This window comes from Myotis myotis, unplaced genomic scaffold, assembly GCF_014108235.1.
Source record: "Myotis myotis isolate mMyoMyo1 unplaced genomic scaffold, mMyoMyo1.p scaffold_m19_p_2, whole genome shotgun sequence".
In the NCBI taxonomy this organism is placed as follows: Eukaryota; Metazoa; Chordata; class Mammalia; order Chiroptera; family Vespertilionidae; genus Myotis; species Myotis myotis.
In genome coordinates, this window is record NW_023416324.1 from 15,697,139 (window position 1) to 15,714,861 (window position 17,723).

Genomic DNA, 17,723 nt, shown 5'->3' on the forward strand with positions numbered 1-17,723 from the left:
TCAGTGTAGATAATTTTTATTGGCAGGTGTTAAGAGTGCAGAGGTGGGGCATGGTTCTCCTCCACCAATTGAGGACCTGTAACCAGACCAGTGGGGTGGGAACACTTGACTGTGGCCAATTTGGGCCCTGTACCCTCCTAAGAACAAGCTCCCAGGCAGGAGGGCTCCTCGTGACATGGGGGAAGGGAGCAACACCCTGGAAGGGTCTTGGGCTGTGTCCTACCCCAGGCCACTTGGTCCTGTCCACCACATACCTTGACTGTTCAAGTTAGGAGTGTTAGGGGACTGGGCCAAACATATCCCTCTCCAGGTATCCGTCTCATGCCTCCCTTTCCCTCCCCAGTGATTAGCCAGATTGGACTACTAGGCCTGTGAGTGGCCCAACCTGACCCAAAGTGACTAGTTCCCATAATGCACCATATTTTAGCCATTGTGTGGGCTGCGGACCCTTGGGGCTGCTGGGCTCACTATAGGCTGGCCCTAGCCAAAAAGACCCTTCTTAGGCCATAGAAATCAACCCACGATGATGGACATGGAGACTAACACCCCAAACATGCTTTGTCTCCTAACGGCAATTAACCCCCAAGACAAACAGCTCCTGCACCCCACAATCATGTTAGTCTAAAAGTGTGCCGCAATAAGCAAAGAACCCCAGCTTGGCTGTAAGCCCACAGGGGCCTCACTCAAGGAGTCTGATCTGTTAGTGGAAGGCCCACCCCTGTAGCAGTGCTGGACTACCTGGCACAGGCTGCCTGTCTCTGGTCATGCCCTCCACACGGGCCTTGAGGCCCCACTCCACCTGGGGAGACCCAGTCTCTCCTGACCAGGGTCTCAGTCAGTTACAAGGCAGCCAGGTGGGATAGCAGGAGTGGGTCCAGGCCAGCAGAGGCTGCACAGGGGTCACATAGTAATTGAAAGTGGCAGGCACAGCCCCATCAGGGCCTGGAGGGCGCCAGGCCAGGGCAGCGGCAGCAGCTGGGCCCTGCTCAGCCAGAGCCTGGAGTGCCATGGTGGCGATGAGGTCCAGTGTCTGGCGACGCTCGTGGCTCATGAGGCACACAGTGCTCTCGTTGACCACCTGATGCAGCGTCACCAGGCAGGCGTAGCGGCGGGCTGAGTCGGCCCCGCTGAAGTGGGCCTCCAGGTAGCGCTCCAGGGTGCGCTGCTGCTCCACCAGGTCCGGGAAGTCAATGAAGAACCGGGAGCACATGTAACGTTGCAGGGCGCGCACGTCGGTGCTGGGCTGTGGCCGGAAGCCACGCACCAGGAGGTGGCAGTACTTGAGGAGGCCGCCACCGCGGATCTCTTCAGGGTTGCGTGTGGCGATGACTCTGTGCCGCAGGTGCTCCAGGGCCTCGTTGAAGTCCCCGTACAGGCTCTCGCCCGTCACCGTTGGATGGAAGGCCTCAGACATGGGCGTGGATGAGCACTGGCCGAAGAGCAGCAGGGAGTCCAGCATGATCTGGAAGGAGTCTACGCTGAACTCGAACTGGCGCCTGACTGAGTCCACAAATTTGAGCTCCATGTTCTTGCCGCTCTTGTTGGACAGCGAGATGAGGCTCCAGCGGTCCGTGTCTGTGCACACTTTCACCAGCTTCTGCACGTAGGCCTCCTTGAGTGTCAGTGGCGTGATCTTGGCCCGGCTCACGCCAGCCGGCAGGAAGTCCAGCAGGCAGGCCAGCACCACCTCCTTGGTCAGCTGGAAGGATGCCTCGCTGCGCAGGTCCACGCGAAACACTAAGTCTAGGTCCTTATAGCCCAAGCCATTCTCGGGGTGCAGCACGTGGCTGGCAGCTGAGCCGTGTAGCCGCACACCATGCACACGCAGTCCCTGTTCTTCTAGGCTGCTGCGGACGACCTGTGGAGGGGACGGCAGGAAGGAGAGGTGTTAGGAGCTTGTCCCCCGTTCCCAGGTCTGCTATGGGCTTCCAGGTAATAGCGATAATAATATCAACCACTGTTGACGACTTATCAGCTGTCGTGCCTTTGGAAAGACGTTTAACTCTCTAAGCCAAACCTCTCTAAGTTAGAGAATGGCCTATTTGGAGTTGGAGGAAAGCCTCAGAAAGGACAGCAATAATAGCAAATGCAAGCATAGAATTTACTAAAAGCCAGGTACTGATCTAAGCACTTTATACATTAGGACATAAATTCGCATAATTCTCACAATAACTCTGTGAGGTAGGTACAAATATCCCCACGTTACAGATGGGCAAATGGAAACACAGAGGGGCCAAGTAACTTGCCTAAGGTCACCCAGCTGGTGAATGCAGAGCTGGGAATTAAACTCAGAGTCCATGTCTTAACCACTATGCTATCCTACTTTTCTAAAACTGTAAGTAAAACAGTTTTGTGTCAGGCATAATGCTAATTGCTCAAATGTGTTTGGAACATAATTGTTAGTTCACATTCATTACTACATTATTCCTCCCAATAATCCTATGTTTGAGTATTATTATTCCAATTTACAGATGGGGGACCTGAGGCACAGAGAGGTTAACAAACACATCCAAGGTCAGAGAGTGGCCAGGGTGAGACGAGAACCCACGTCAGTTGGATTCTCAAATCCATGCACGCTCTTTTGACTCTGAGATCCACATCTTAATTCATCTTTACAAGATCCCGGTGAGGCAAATATTATACTCATTTTACAGATGGGGAAACTGAGGCTTACAGTGGTGAAATATCTAGGGGAAGCCATTCAGAAATGGCAGGCCTGGCAGTTAAAACCCAGAACCTTTCCACTCTTAGAAAGCCTCCCCACCAAGTGGGAAGAGATGTAGCAGATCCCATCTGCTGACACAGGGACATGACAGGCAAACCTACAAGTCATCTTAAACCTGCTCCTCTAGCCAGAGGCGTCTTCCCAGGCCTAGGACCAGGTGGGGAGAAGAGGGGAGCTGGGCTGGACACTCAGAGACCCAGAGTGCTTCACACACTGTCCTGAAAGTGACCAGGCAGCATTCCTACCCTGAGTGATTCTGCAACCCTTGTTGCCAAGTCAGCGCCTGCCGCCTGCTGGAGGGGCTGCCCTCTGAGCCTCAGGAGGAATTACTGTAAAGAATGCATCTAAGTGCTGAGGAGGCAAGATGCAGTGGGGCAATCTGGGGCGGGCGGCTCCCTCCAGGAAGGCTTCCGGGAGGAGGACCTTGACCATGGGCAGGTATTTTCATGGCTATGGGGAGTGAGCAACTGGCCATCAAAAACTTGCGAGGGGGTGAGGGGGACGCTGGGGGAGGGAAAGAGGAGTATTAGATGCCAGGCACTAGACCTTACCAGGATCTATAAGAGAGGTCTTTATGATCGCTAAGTTATAAATTGGGATACTGAGGCTCACAGCAGTGAAGTCACCTGCCCAAGATAAGTCTCTGAGTTTAATTCCCAGCTCTGCATTCACCAGCTGGGTGACCTTGGGCAAGTTACTTGGCCCCTCTGTTTCCACTTGCCCATCTGTAACGTGGGGATATTTGTACCTACCTCACGGAGTTATTGTGAGAATTACGCGAATTTATATCCTAATGTATAAATCTTCAAATCCAGGTATGACTGACTCCAAAGCATAACCTCTTTCTACCGCATTACCATTTTCCACGGTTCAGAGGGAGCAGAGACCAGAAACTAGGGTTCTAATCCTCCCTCCCTCTTAAAATTTCAAAGCGAGGCCAAAGCTTCCAGTCACTGAAGCCCAGAGTCAGAGTAGTTACGAGCAGGAGGTTAGGGTTGGGGAATGCCTTGGCCAGACAGGCAGGGGAGGCTGGAGGTAAGGAGCCACTTGCTGCAGTCCAGCCTGTGGGACTTCTAACCCACACCCTGGCAGCTGTATCCATGTAGGTCCAGGAGAGAAATGGCCAAAGACTTTATCCCAAGGACCCTGGTCAGGCCTGCAGAGCAGACCAGCCCCCTCCCATGTCCCATTAGAGCTGACTAAGCCTTACTCAGTGCCAGCTCCTGCTCCCAGGCGATGCCCACCCCAGGGCATGGCATCTGGCCTGGTGAGTAGGTAGCAGTACTCTTGTTAAATCTCCTGCGTCAGGCCATGGGGTTGGCTGTGTCAGCCAGCCAGAGGCTGTTGTCTCTTTCCCAGGTGTGACTACAGCCAGTTTGGCAGATAGTCCCCAGATACTGCCACACCCAAGGACTGCAGGGCAGCTTGGAGCCTCCTGAATCAGACGAGGGGGCAGTGGCTACACCCTCCTTTCTCCTGTGCCAAGGCCTTCCCCAGAACCACTCTGCTCCCAGGCCACTGCTGAGACCTGCAGGGAGACCGTAGGTGCTGCCAGATAGCAGGCTTATAAAAATTCAGAGCCACCTAATGCAAGTCCTAGGGCTGCAGCTGGAGAGATAAGATTGTGACCTTGACAAAGGACTTATCCAAGGTCACACAGGCAATAAATGGCTGAACTTAATTAGCACCAGGCTTCCCAGAGGGCAGGGACCTCTTACAAAAGAGTGGGCCCCCTAGCCCAGGTACAAGCAAGAACTGCATTTCTTGCTGCTCAGATTGCTGCTGTAGGCGAAACCTTGCGGGGGGCGGGGGGGGGGGGAGCGGGGGGGCGGGGGAATAGGGAGAAAGATTCTAATTCTAGAACTGTGGGGAAACCCAGCACTGGTAAGAAGCCCAAAGTCAATAACCAGCGCCCCCACCACACACACCCACCCAGTGCCCCCACCATACACACCAGCACTCCCACCACACACACCCAGTGCCCCCACCACACACCCAGCGCCCCACCACACACCCAGTGCCCCCACCACATATACCCAGCACTCCCACCACACACACCCAGCACTCCCACCACACACACCCAGTGCCCCCACCACACATACCAGCACTCCCACACACACACCCAGTGCCCCCACCACACATACCAGCACTCCCACACACACACCCAGTGCCCCCAACACACACCCAGTGCCCCCACCACACATACCAGCACTCCCACACACACACCCAGCACTCCCACACACACACCCAGCACTCCCACCACACACACCAGCGCTCCCACACACACACCCAGTGCCCCCACCACACACACCCAATGCCCCCACCACATACACCCAGCACTCCCACACACACCAGCACTCCCACACACACACCCAGTGCCCCCACCACACACACCCAGTGCCCCCACCGCACACACCAGCACTCCCACACACACCAGCACTCCCCCACACACACCCAGTGCCCCCACCACACACACCAGCACTCCCACACACACACCCAGTGCCCCCACCACACATACCAGCACTCCCACACACACACCCAGTGCCCCCACTACGCACACCCAGAGCTCCCACCACACACTTCCCAACCACTTGTGAAGCTGCCAGCTACAGATTCCTGGCGGAAGATGGATTTTCTTTCCTGTGGAGGCAATTGTACAGGCCAGGTGAAGGCACCTGTTCCCTTTGGATTCTAGAACCAGAAAGGGTGTTGGAGAGCAGCCCAATCCATCCCCATTGAACAGATAGGAACACTGGGCCCAGCAGAGGAAAGAGACAACAGTACAGGTCCTAAAGCCAGATGTTCGACCTTCCAGTCCAGCTCTGAAGTCTCTGCTGCCCTCCCCACCACAGCAGGCAGCTCCCTGCTCTGTGCCATCTCTGGCCCTTGTCTAGGAGGACATTATACTATTATCACATTGTAAGGTCAGCTCCCCCACTTAGCTGGGAGGACCTGGAAAGCAGGAAGGCTAGGTCCCAGTCATATCTATGCTCCCCCTAGGGTTCCAAAGAGGGCTTGGCACCGAGCTGGCACCCGTAAAGGCAGTTTGGATCATATTGGTACTTCCCACCCAGGGCACCTCTTGTCCTTGCAGAGGGAAGCTGTCCCACTGGGCTCCTCACTTCCTTCCCCATTCCTGAAGCAACAATCCTGGAGGTTCAGAAGTTGGGGCCCCAAGGTTGACCTGACTGTCCCGGGGAGAAAAGCCTCAACTGGTTTCCTAATTACCCCATGACAGCGGGCAGCGGAGGCATGCCTCTGTGAGGCGCCATGGGCTGCACATGAGTCAGCCCTGGAGAATCTGCTCCCACCCTTTCCCATTCCTCAGAAGGGAGGGCAAGGTTAATCCCCCAGCGAGCACCCCTGCCCTTCTGTGGAAGCTAAGGCTTCACCTCGCTTGTCAGCTACTGCCCCAGAAAGCCCATCTCTGGTAGGCATGTGCAGGAATTGTGGATGATTTTCTGGTTTCTGCTTATTCCACAGACCTAGATGTTGAGTCTTGGGAACTGGGGAAGGAGTGAAAACACCTTGTACATGCAGCAGTGGCTCTTGGGAAGACCCAACATTCTCTGGGTTTGATATTCACTTATTTAGGTCGTCTTAGGCACTCATCTGTGGGGCCTCAGCTTCCCCAGCTATAAAATGGGTACAACAGTGACCATATTCTGGTATTTCAGAGCATGACAGTGCCTGGTCTAAACAGATGAAAGAGCAAATTTAGGGTTGCTGAAGGTCAGGTGAAGGGAAGAGGAGTCTGAGGAAGAGGAGAGGGGTTGCCAGAATTCTCTTCTGCTCGTCAGTACAGAAATGGGGCTTGGGATTTGGGCTGACACTCATTTCCAGTCTTGGGAAGGGGAAGAAACACCTAAACTGGACACCTGAGGTTGCCTCCCAGCATGCAGGCATCAGGTCTGGCCTGGCGCTTAGCTAACCCCTCCTACCACAACCCAGCTGAGAGGGACTCCTTGTCCACATAATAGCTAGAGGGCTTTCGTGGTAGCAAAGGGCTGTGGGAGCACAGGACAGAGTCTGCCCCCCAGAACTTTGAGAGAGGGAAGGAATGAGAATGAGGCCCAGGAATGAGGATTTGGGGATGAAAAGAACCATTTTTGGATGCAAGAATGTATACCTACCCACCCAGGGCTGCCTGGCATCTTTTGTCCTTGGAGGCAGGACTGTTCTTCCCCAACTGCTGTGTCTCTCCTCATCCTGTTCTCCTCTCCAAGCCAGGGCCTGGGTGAACAGTCCGGGAGGCATCCGGACTCCCCAGGGGCGGGGGAAGGGAAAGCCAAGTGGGGAGGGACTATGAGGTGCAGGGGAAAGGGAGTATGGTCTACTATCAATGCTGTGCGATTTTGTTACAGCCCCTGTCCCTCTCTGAACCTCATTTCCCCTAGCTGTCGAGCGAATCGAACAGACTCCGGGTTCCGGGTTCCTTCCAGCCGCGAGGACCTCAGGATAGAGACCCCAGCCACCCCCCCCCCCCCCCCCCCCAGCGACCTCTCACCTGCACGATCTGCCGGGGCTGCACGCTCAGCGTTGGAAAGTTGCCGCGCCCGTGAATGGGGATTGGCTCGCTCAGGAGCGCGTCCAGCCGCTTCACCTGCGGCCAGCCTAGCCCACTCAGGTGCGGTCCGAGGGAGGCTGATGCGGCTCCCGGGTCGGGGCCGCCGCTTGCCTGGGTGGCCGTGGCCACCGCCGAGGCTGCAGCCGTCCCTACCAGCGCAGCCGCCCGGTCCGAGCGCTCCACTCCGTTCTCCGGCATCATTAGCCCGGCCCGGGACCCCGACGGCAGAAACCCGGGATGGTTAAGGGGAGGAGGGCGAGGAGAGCGGATGAGCCGGGTCCCAGGCGGGAGGCGCGGCTGCAGGGACCGCACGGCAGCGACGGCGAGGCAACCCCAGGGCACACCTGTGACAGCGGCGACCTACCGACCCTAAAGCTCGTTGCTTCGGGCCCAGTTGACTTTTATAGGCCGCGGGCGACATGCCCATTGGTCCAGGTAGCTGTCACACAGCGGGAGCATCTCTCGACAACCCTACCATTGGTCAGAAGAGTCATGGAGATTCTGATTGGCTGGAAGGCACTCCTCCGCCCTGCCCTCCTTCTCGGCTGAATTCCCTGCTTTGGTCCTTCAAGAACTTCTGTTCTCGGTGATTGGCCCCAGCGGAGCCGGCCCTGACCCTGGACTTAAAGGGATTGCGCTCTCTAAGGGCGGACGGGAGGGAGTTCGCGGTGGTTCGTAGCGGAGCCCGACCACTAATGTTCCAGGTGTTTCTGTTTGTTTTTGGCGCTGGAAGGAATTTAGACATCACCTGGCCTGGTCCTAGTCAGAAGCCCAGAGAGATCGCGCTATTTGTCCAACTCTGCACAGCGCGCCTCTGCTTTCCACCGGTGCAATCTTCCACCGTCGGAGAAAGGTAACAAACTCAGACTACACCGAGGTAGGGATTGTTAACGCACTCTCTTGATTGTCCCTTGTCAGTCAAGAGAGTGCGTTACAGCCTGGCCAGCCTTAAAGTCCAAGTTCAGAGAAGGGGAAACACTGCTTGGAGAAGGGAGGTACCTGCCTGACTCCCCAAGGCCACACAGCACCGAACAAGTCGGGCCTTTGTGCTGGCTCTGGGACGGAGAATCTGTGGGCGCGTGCGCATTCCACTACACTTGCACAAACCCAGGGCCTTTATGGAGGATGGAAGGAAGCTGGAACGGGGAGGTTGGTTTTCCTGACCCAGCGTCTCAGGCCCTTCTGCAGCGGCTTCTTGGTGGCTGGCAGAAATCTCTCCTGCCAGCCTGTTCTCAGCCTTCTCAGGTCCTGTGCTTCCTTAAGCAAGTCACTAACCCCCCTCAGTCAGTTCCTCATCTGCCCCAGAGAAGGTGGTCAGTAACTATTTTTGAAGTTTTGATTTATATATAGTTGGCCAAAGATTATTTCAATATGACCTGTGAAAATATATAAGACGAAAAGAGAAAAAAGAAAAAATATAAGACATTTCAGATAGTGCTAAGAAGAAAATAAAATAGGGTAATGAAGAAGGAGCAACCATGTATGTATGTGAAAAAAGAGAGAGATAGTGAGTGAGAAAGATAACTGGGGAGATCGATTACATCATTAGATGGTGTAATCATGGAAGGCCTCCTTAATGAGGTGACATTCCCATTGCTTCTGCTGGACTGACTTCTGCCCTATCTCCCCCCTGCTTGTTCCTAGACAGTCAGGGCAGCAGAGAAGGTGCTAAGCCACACATTCCTAGAACCTTGAAAGCTCAAGATGGGAGGTCTTTTGACAGTCATTTTGTTCACCCTCTTTGCACTTTATAAATGGGAAAATTGGGGTCCAGAATGCAGAAGGGATTTTCCCCAGGAAGACTGGATGGGGCTGGAACTACATAGGGGCAGGGCCTTGTGAGAGTGGCCTGGTGCTGTGACCACCCCACACATTTGAATCAAGTTCTCTAAGGAAAGGCACAGATTTCTTTTCCTCTTTCCTTCTATCGGCACTAGGAAGAGCAATTAACAAATTCATGTACTGTCAATCGCCATACTGTAGACACCTCTGTTCCCAAAGGTAATTGGTCCAATGTTTGCCCAATCACAGGACATAAACATCATTGTGATGGGAGTGGGGTGACTTGAGGTTATAGGAAGAGGAGAGAGAAGATGACAGAGAAGGGGTGGGAGAGAGAGAAGGGGTATACTCAATAGAGTTTTTCTTTTTCACCAAAAATAAAATTTAATTGTCCTAATGAATGGCTGGGTTACATACACTCTGAAAAGTCCAACTGGCTTTCAAATGTTATATATGAGTCTTTCTCCCCTGTACAAATTTCACATATTCATTCTTTGATTGATTTTAAAAGGGAACTTAGTTTCTATGATCTTTGAGTCTTTGTGACATGAGTAAGACACTTTCCCTATCTGGACCTGTTTCCTATTTTGTAAAATGGGAATGAAATAGGAGTCAGTCTCTTCCATTCACACCTTCTATGATTTAAGGTAGTTGGAAGGGAAAAGGAGTTCTGGGGAGAGTCTTGGTCCCTACATTGCCTCCTCCTCAGCTTTGGGTTGCCAAACAAGAGCTTGGAATCACACTAGGCACTAAACTTTTTTAAAAAATATTTTTTTACTGATTTCAGAGAGGAAGGGAGAGGAGATAGAAACATCAATGATGGGAGAGAATCATTGATCAGCTGCCTCATGCATGCTCCCTACTGAGGATCAAGCCCGCAACCCCGGCATGTGCCCTTGACCGGAAGTGAACCCAGGACCCTTCAGTCCGCAGGCCGATGCTCTAACCACTGAACCAAACCAGCTAGGGCAAGGCACTAAACTTTTGACACAGGAGCGGTCTCTCACTTCACCCGTATAAACTGTACAAGTCAATATTGATTTGTATACTCACGGAGTTATTCAACCAATGCCATAATTGATTTTAGAACATTTTTATCACCCCCTATGGAAACCATGTCCCCTTTAGCAGTCACTCCCCCATTTTTTCCCAACCCCCTCAGCTCACAGTCCTAGGCAACCACTAAACTATTTTCTGTCTCTATGTAGATTGGCCTATTCTGAACATTTCATATACATGGAATCATATAATATGTGGTCTTTGCAGTTTGTCTTTTTTACTCAGCATAATGTTTTCAAGGTTCATCTATGTTGTAGCATGTATTAGTATTTCATTTTTTCTTGATCTGTTCATTGGGTCATTATCGCCTACACTCAGGGCGGCTTAAAAGTCGATGCCAACATGTAGTCAGCACTCAATCATGCTTGCCCTCACAGAAACAGGGCTAATTGGCTAATTTGGAGCAAGATTCAGACAAGTGGTGTTTTTTCTTTCTTTTTTTTTCTTTTCTTTTTTCAGCACAGGAAGGGTGTAGAGCAGCGGTTCTCAACCTGTGGGTCGCGACCCTTTTGGCGGTCGAACGACCCTTTCACAGGGGTCGCATAAGACCATCCTGCATATCAGATATTTACATTACGATTCATAACAGCAGCAACATTACAGTTATGAAGTAGCAATGAAAATAATTTTATGGTTGGGTCACAACATGAGGAACTGTATTTCAAGGGCCAGAAGGTTGAGAACCACTGGTGTAGAGAGAAGGAGATCATAGAGAATGAAGCTCTGAGAGAGAATCAGAGGGCTCAGGGCAAACTCTGAAGGACAGAGAGGGACAGCAGAGGGTAGAGCTGTGAGCAGGGCACTCCTGGGTTTCACCTCACTCAGGTTCCAGGCAGTTCACAGGGCCCCTCCCTGTCCCCCAGCTCCTCTGAGCCTGTGCAACCCTGTGGGGAGGCAGGTGGAGATGACTGATGATTAAGCCCATTTCATGGGTGAGGAAACTGAGGCTTAGGAAGGGGTGATATATGTCTTTGTCTCATCTCCTCTGCTACAGTAGAAGCTTCTCAGGCTCAAGGGCTGCTCGCTCCTATTTTATCCCCTCAAGGCTGATGCCAATAAAAACAGGAGTGCCTGCTCATCAGTGATTCCCAGTCCCAGCAGACCCCACCTCTCTTTTTAACAAGTATCTTGCAATATCTTCTTCCTTGTAATGAAATGCAATTCACAGATAATAGATACTAATTATACACTCCTAATATTTTTTGGAGGGGAAATGAAGATAATGCTATAACTGAAATGTAAAGAAGAAAAAGGAGGATAATCTGTCTTTTTATGGCTTATTTTTTCATTGAGATATAATTGACATATAATGTGTTTCAGGTGTACAATGATTCCATATTTGTATATATTGTGAAATGATCACCACAATACGTCTAGTTATCTCTCACCATAGAGTTACAATTTTTCTTGTGATAGAGAACTTTTAAGATCTGTTTTCTTAGCAACTTTCAAATATGCAATACAGTAATGTTAACTATAGTCACCATGCTGTACATTACATCTCCAGGACTTATTTATTTTATAATTGGAAGTTTTGTAATGCCTTTTACTTATTTACTAGAGGCCTGGTGCACAACATTTGTGAACTGGGGGGTGGGGGTGGGGAAGTGGAGGGTGAGTACGGGAGCCTTCAGGGGATGTCCGACTGACAGCTTAGGCCTGTTCCCTGCAAGGAGCTTGCCTAAGCCACAGACATCCTTAGTGCTGAGGCAGGAGAGGCTCCCACCACTTCTGCCCTGCTTGCCATCAGCTGGGCCTGTGGCTGAGCGGTGCTCCCCCTGTGGGAGTGCTCCTGCATTGAGCGTCTGCCCCATGGTGGTCAGTGAGCATCATAGCAACTGGTGTTCTGCCATTCAGTCGATTTGCATATTACCCTTTTATTACATAGGATTTTTAAACCTGTAAGTGCATACATAGGCCGACCAACCTCTTATAGAATAGGGCTTCTCAATTGGAATGTGCATAGGAGTCACCTGGGGAGCTTGTTAAAATACAGATTATGAATCAGCAGGTCTGGGAAGCACCTGAGTCTGCGTCTCTAACCAGCTCCCAGGTGTTGTTCCGCTGCCGATACAAAGGCTGCAGAAGTAGGCATCTCATTCCCTGAGCCCACAGCCACCCGCTTCCCCAGGACCAAGCAAGGGGCAGCCCTGTCTGGGGCTTCCCCAATGGCTGCCCAGGAAACTGCCTGCCCTGCAACCCAGCCTCATTCCTGGCTGGGCGCCTGCTGCCGAAACAGCAGTTCCCACGGAGGAGCCCGCCCTGGGGAATGAGCCTCGGGGGAGGGAGGGAGGCCGGGAATTGAATTGACGTCCGAGTGGGTGGGGCTTCTGTGACCTGCTCCCCCTCACGCCAGCCCCACCCTCCTCCCTACTACTGCTTGGTCAGTAAATCCCAGTGCTCCACCCACCCTCCCATCCCTTTTCTCCCAGTGGTCCCTTCTGTTTTCCCTCAGTCTGGGCTGGGCCCCTGCGGTGGGGAGCCCAGATGACACTCAGTCTAGGTAGGGGCCAGCAGATAGGCAAACAGACACCTTTTATCTTTAAGCAGTTTTCTGTCAAAGGAGGTGGGTAGGAGGGAACTCACTTCTAGCTTCCTGGGGCAAATCCTTCTCTTGTCTGGGCTAACATAAAGGGGTGGGATCTGAGGATTCCCAAGGCCGGTCCAGCTCTAAAGCCCGGATCCCTTGATAGCGGTGAGGATTTTTCCAACCTTGAGGCAGAGAGGCCATCACAGTCCTTAACTTTGGATGTTAGAGCTGGAAGGCTAAGTCTCTCACTATATAGTCGTGCACCAAATGATGAGGTTGGGTCACCTATGGACCACATACATATACGATGGTGGTCCCATAAGATTATACTGGAGCTGAAAAGTTCATATTGCATAGTGATGTCTTAGCCTTGTAGCATGCTGACTTTGCAGAGCAACGCATTACACACTTACTTACCATTGTGTTATAATTGCCTACAGTCTTCAGTACAGTAACGTGCTATACAGGTTTATAGCCTGAGAGCTGTAGGGAAGCAGAATTTGTCATCCTCAAATATGTCTCTTTGGCATAGGGTTACTTTAGGCTGCTTAATTTTAAGGAGAACAGACAGGGAGAAGCTCTGAAAACCAAGTAGAGGTTACACCCTTCGTAAGGTATTGACTTTCGTAAGGAAAATATCCATTTGTGTCTCCCTTGCTGTACCTGGAAGTGGGCGTTGGGGTGACCTTTCCTCTAGTAACTCATATCAATTTAGAAGGCCAAGACTGAAATCTGCATAATAACCTTACTGTGCTTTTCCTGGTAGCCGCCCAGAGCTGGCTCCATCCTCAACACCTTTTATCTTCAGCTGGAAATAATATTTAAGGTGGTGGCTTCAGCCATTTGGGCCAGTTACAGAATTTTCCTGGATCCCGCCCATATATACAGGAGGTATACATATTATTAAACTTTTGTTTGTTTTTCTCTTGTCAATCTGTCTCTCATTAGAGGATATCTCAGCCAAGAACCCAGAAGCATAGAGGGAAAATTATTTTTCCTTCCCTACAGAGCAAGAGGCTAGAGGCAGCTAGACCATATCTATAGCATCTAGGTTTGTGTAAATACACTCTGTGATGTTCGCACAGCGCAATTGCCTAACAACCTATTTCTCAGACTGTATCCCATCATAAACTGGCACAAGACTTTATAAATGGGGAAACTGAGACCCAGTGAGAGGAAGGGTCTTGCCTCAGCCCATAAGCCAGATAAGGTCCTAGCCTTCACCTCCCATGCGCTCTCAGATTAAGTTCCTGGGCTTTCACAGCTCCCTGTCTTCCTGGGGACCTGGAGGCTACTTGGAGATAGTGGGGAGGGGGGGTTTAAGGCAAGAATCCTCCAAATCAAACAGGAAGCCCAGCAGGGACAGGCAGGGTTTAGGGCCTTAGAACAGAGTCTTTGCTTCTAGGCGTCATTTCCTAAGACGGGATGTGCCGCCACTAAAGCAAGGAGGAGATGATGATGGGCTTTATTTGGTTTTGTTTTCGTGGTTTGCTCTCCAGGCAGGAGCTCAAGCCCCAACTGCAGAGGCGAACAACGGTGCTGAGCCAAGCCGGCTCCTGGCCGGCTCCCCTTTGGGCTCAAGGATTAGGCTTGTCATGATTCCAGGGCTGAGCCAGGGCCTGTGTCAGGCACAGATGGAGGTGAGAGTTTTTTCTGTGGCCCAATCAGTGTCCAACCCAGAAGCTGGGTGGGGCTCTCACTGGGCTTGGGTGGAGATCTTTGTCACCAGGCTCAGACCAGTCTATGACCAAGGTCAGGGCTCATCCTGGGATCAGGAACAGGGAGAAGCAGCCTTTGGTCCCTCCCAGGACAGACCCACCTCATGATTCCAACTTCAGGAAGGTGCGTCAGGCTGCTGGGCGGAGAGCCACAGGCCTAAGGCTCCTGGACGACTGCAGAGTCTCTGGTGAAGGTGATGCTCCTGAGCTGATGCCCAGAGCTCCTGGTCCACCATCAGGTGTGTCTTCGGGGATGTGACCTCCGACCTCCCCTGCAGGCCCTCACCCGAGGACCTGCCCTCCAGAACAGTGTCGCGTGTCACCTCTGACACGCGTGCCATAGGTTCGCCATCACTGTTCTAGAACTATGCACACGTTGACTGGCTCCTTCCATTGGCCCTGCTCCAGGCTCTGGTGGGGATCAAGGTCTCAGAGTCCCCAGGGCTCTGTCCGGCCATATGCTGATGAACCTGCTGGGAAAAATATGCTGGGAAAAATAGCCCAAAGCCCTCCACTGTGGCTGGTTTCAAGTTGCCCACCTACATTCTGAAGAGATTCACAGAATCGGCTCTTTCAAGCTGGTGGGCTCGAGCTCTGGCTCTGACCCAGGGCAGTCCCATTGCCTTCCACAGGCCCAGGAAGGGACTGGGGCCCTGCCAACTCTCATGGTCAGGGTGCCCTTGAGGCTTTCCTATCCTGTCCTTGTGTCTGTTGGTGTGAGGTGAGGGTGATTATGATGTGGCTGTAGTTGACTTTGTGACTGTGATTGTGAAGACTGAGGCTTCAGTTGCTACCACTGGCCTCTTCTCAGTGACCAGGGAAGTGTCAGTCAAGGAAGTGCCACTGTTTCCCTAGGGCCGTGGTCGGCAAACTGCGGCTCACGAGCCACATGTGGCTCTTTGGCCCCTTGAGTGTGGCTCTTCCTAAGCCTAAGGAATACCCTAATTAAGTTAATAACAATGTACCTACCTATATAGTTTAAGTTTAAAAAATTTGGCTCTCAAAAGAAATTTCAATCGTTGTACTGTTGATATTTGGCTCTGTTGACTAATGAGTTTGCCGACCACGGCCCTAGGGAAACTGCCAGGAGGTACCCAGGAGAATGAGGGCCGATTAGGGCTGGGCTCCTCAGGGCTCTATCATAGCTCTATCCAGGACAGCGGAAACCCAATGTGGCCTAAAGGACACATGTCCTGCCACTTTCCGCCTCCCCCTTGCAGTGATGACTTGGTGAGGACACAGGAACCCAGTGTGGGGGGAGCCCTCACCTTACCACCACTGAATCTGTACACCTGCCCACACTGTGCCCATCTTCTACTTCCTGATTCATTCCTGAGGATGAGTTCCTCCTCTTATCAAAGGACAGCCCTTACTGATAATAAAATGCCACTTTAAAAAATATTTTTAATATATATTTATTTATTTCAGAAAGGAAGGGAGAGGGAGAGAGAGATAGAAACATCAATGCTGAGAATCATTGATTGGCTGCCTCCTGCACGCCCCCTATGGGGGATTGAACCCACAACTCGGGCATGCATGCGCCTTGACTGGAGTTGGACCTGGGACCCTTCAGTTTGCAGGCCGAGGCTCTATCCTCTGAGCTAAACAGGCTAAGGCTAAAATGCCACTTCTTTATCCAGTTGACTTTAACCTCATCTCCTCCTCCCACCCCTGGCCCTCATGCTCCAGCAACACTGCCACTTCTCTTGGCCACAAGCTTATTCTTGCCGCAGCGACATGGAGCCCAGCTTGCCTAGAACTTGGCTGGCTGCTCATTCTCCCAGCTTTAACGTGAAGAGTGCTTCCCTGAATCCACTCTTAAGGGGCTCCCCGAGTCCCTCGCCATCGCATCCTCCTTGTGCTTCCAGCCCCCCCTTGTCTGCTTGTTTGTTACTAGAGTGTCTTCCCCTCTAGATTGTAAGCTCCATGGGGTAGGGCCCTCATTCTCTGCTCTAATGGGTACCCGGTTGGTGCTAAATAAGTGGACATGGAATAAGTGAAGGGATGTCTGTGCCTCTTTCCCCTTTGGTCTCCCTGGGCCACTGATAGCATCTTGGTTGAATGTCAGGTTCCTGCTCTACACTGGGTTATAAAGGGAAGGGGCAGTGTCCCCTCTGCTCTTGACTAGAGTGTGAAAGATGGACCAGTGCCCACAGGGGCACTTGTGGTGGGGACAGCAGAAGCCCCTGGGTGATCACAGTGGACTTTGGGTCTTGCCAGGGCTGAAAGGTCTGGCTGCCCCCAACCTTGGTTTGGTTTTAATAAAGAAGGCAGCTTCTCTTTCAGCTTTATTCCACCATCACCACCAGGCATCCTTACTGCGTGGGTTTTTGTTGGCTTCTGGCTGCCCTGCAGTCAAATCCCCTTTCTTTTTAGGGAGAAGCCCCCACTGTGTGAACCTTTGGACATCACAGCCCCACTGCCTACTACTGAAGCTGGGAGGGACCACAGACCCCTCCTCCCACACTCTCGCAGATAGGACAGGGCACCCAACCTGGGCTCTGCCAAGTGGATGCTTCAGCCCAGGCCTTTGAATCTTGAGTGAGTGATGCAAAGGCAGGAGGGTTTAGAATTTGCTCAGAAAGGTGGCCTTTGGTAGCAGCGATAAATGTGGTGTCTGATGGTGACTGTCGTGTCCAGGTGTTATGCAGTGGGGTTTGGTCTGTCCATTGCTGTCACTTTCTTTGCTCCTGCGCTTTGTGTGAGCCAGGATCTCTGGGCTTTGTGACCATCCTCAGAGCTCCCCAATATCTTTTTTCTCTTCATCAGTCAGCTACAGTCAGATTCTATTGCTGCACTCAAGACTTTTGTTACCGCCTGCCTCTACCACCAGACATTGTCATTATCACCATTTCCATCAGTCCCAAGATCCAACATCCATCAAACTAGCCCCATAATCCTCACCAGACACCATAATCCTCACCATCATCTTCCATGTCACCATAGTTGTAACCTCAAGCACTGACAGCTTTAACCAGGGGTCCTCAAACTACGGCCCGCGGGCCACATGCAAATACAAATATTGTATTTGTTCCCGTTTTGTTTTTTTACTTCAAAATAAGATATGTGCAGTGTGCATAGGAATTTGTTCATAGTTTTTTTTTAAACTATAGTCCGGCCCTCCAATGGTCTGAGGGACAGTGAACTGGCCCCCTGTTTAAAAAATTTGAGGACCCCCTGGCTTTAACCATTAGGCTCTCAAACTGTATTTGTCAGGGATTAGGGCAGGAAACAGAAACCTCCCTTGGTCTTTTTAGCAGGAAGGTATTCAATATCGGACAATTGTTGGAGAGGCTCAGTGACCACGCCCCCAGGAATGACTCCTAGAACTCTACACAACTG

General features: G+C 51.8%; 1 protein-coding gene and 1 long non-coding RNA gene across 3 annotated transcripts; one reads left to right on the forward strand and one right to left on the reverse strand.

The window, feature by feature from the left end:
• TENT5B (terminal nucleotidyltransferase 5B) lies at positions 1 to 7,669 on the reverse strand. Its single transcript, XM_036349189.1, has 2 exons — positions 7,233 to 7,669; positions 1 to 1,858 (listed from the first exon to the last, which is right to left on the reverse strand). Exons 1-2 carry the CDS (start codon positions 7,491 to 7,493, stop codon positions 836 to 838), a joined length of 1,284 nt encoding a protein of 427 aa, XP_036205082.1. The 5' UTR covers positions 7,494 to 7,669; the 3' UTR covers positions 1 to 835.
• Positions 7,670 to 7,824: 155 nt separating this feature from the next.
• On the forward strand, positions 7,825 to 14,773 carry LOC118676001. 2 transcript variants are annotated; one of them, XR_004973998.1, is made up of 3 exons: positions 7,825 to 8,145; positions 13,430 to 13,554; positions 14,163 to 14,773. It is a non-coding gene; the product is annotated as an uncharacterized LOC118676001 (long non-coding RNA). The 2 variants fall into 2 exon arrangements; XR_004973997.1 differs by lacking the exon at positions 14,163 to 14,773 and having other exon boundaries at positions 7,838 to 8,145; positions 13,430 to 13,596.
• The last annotated feature ends 2,950 nt before the right edge of the window (positions 14,774 to 17,723 follow it).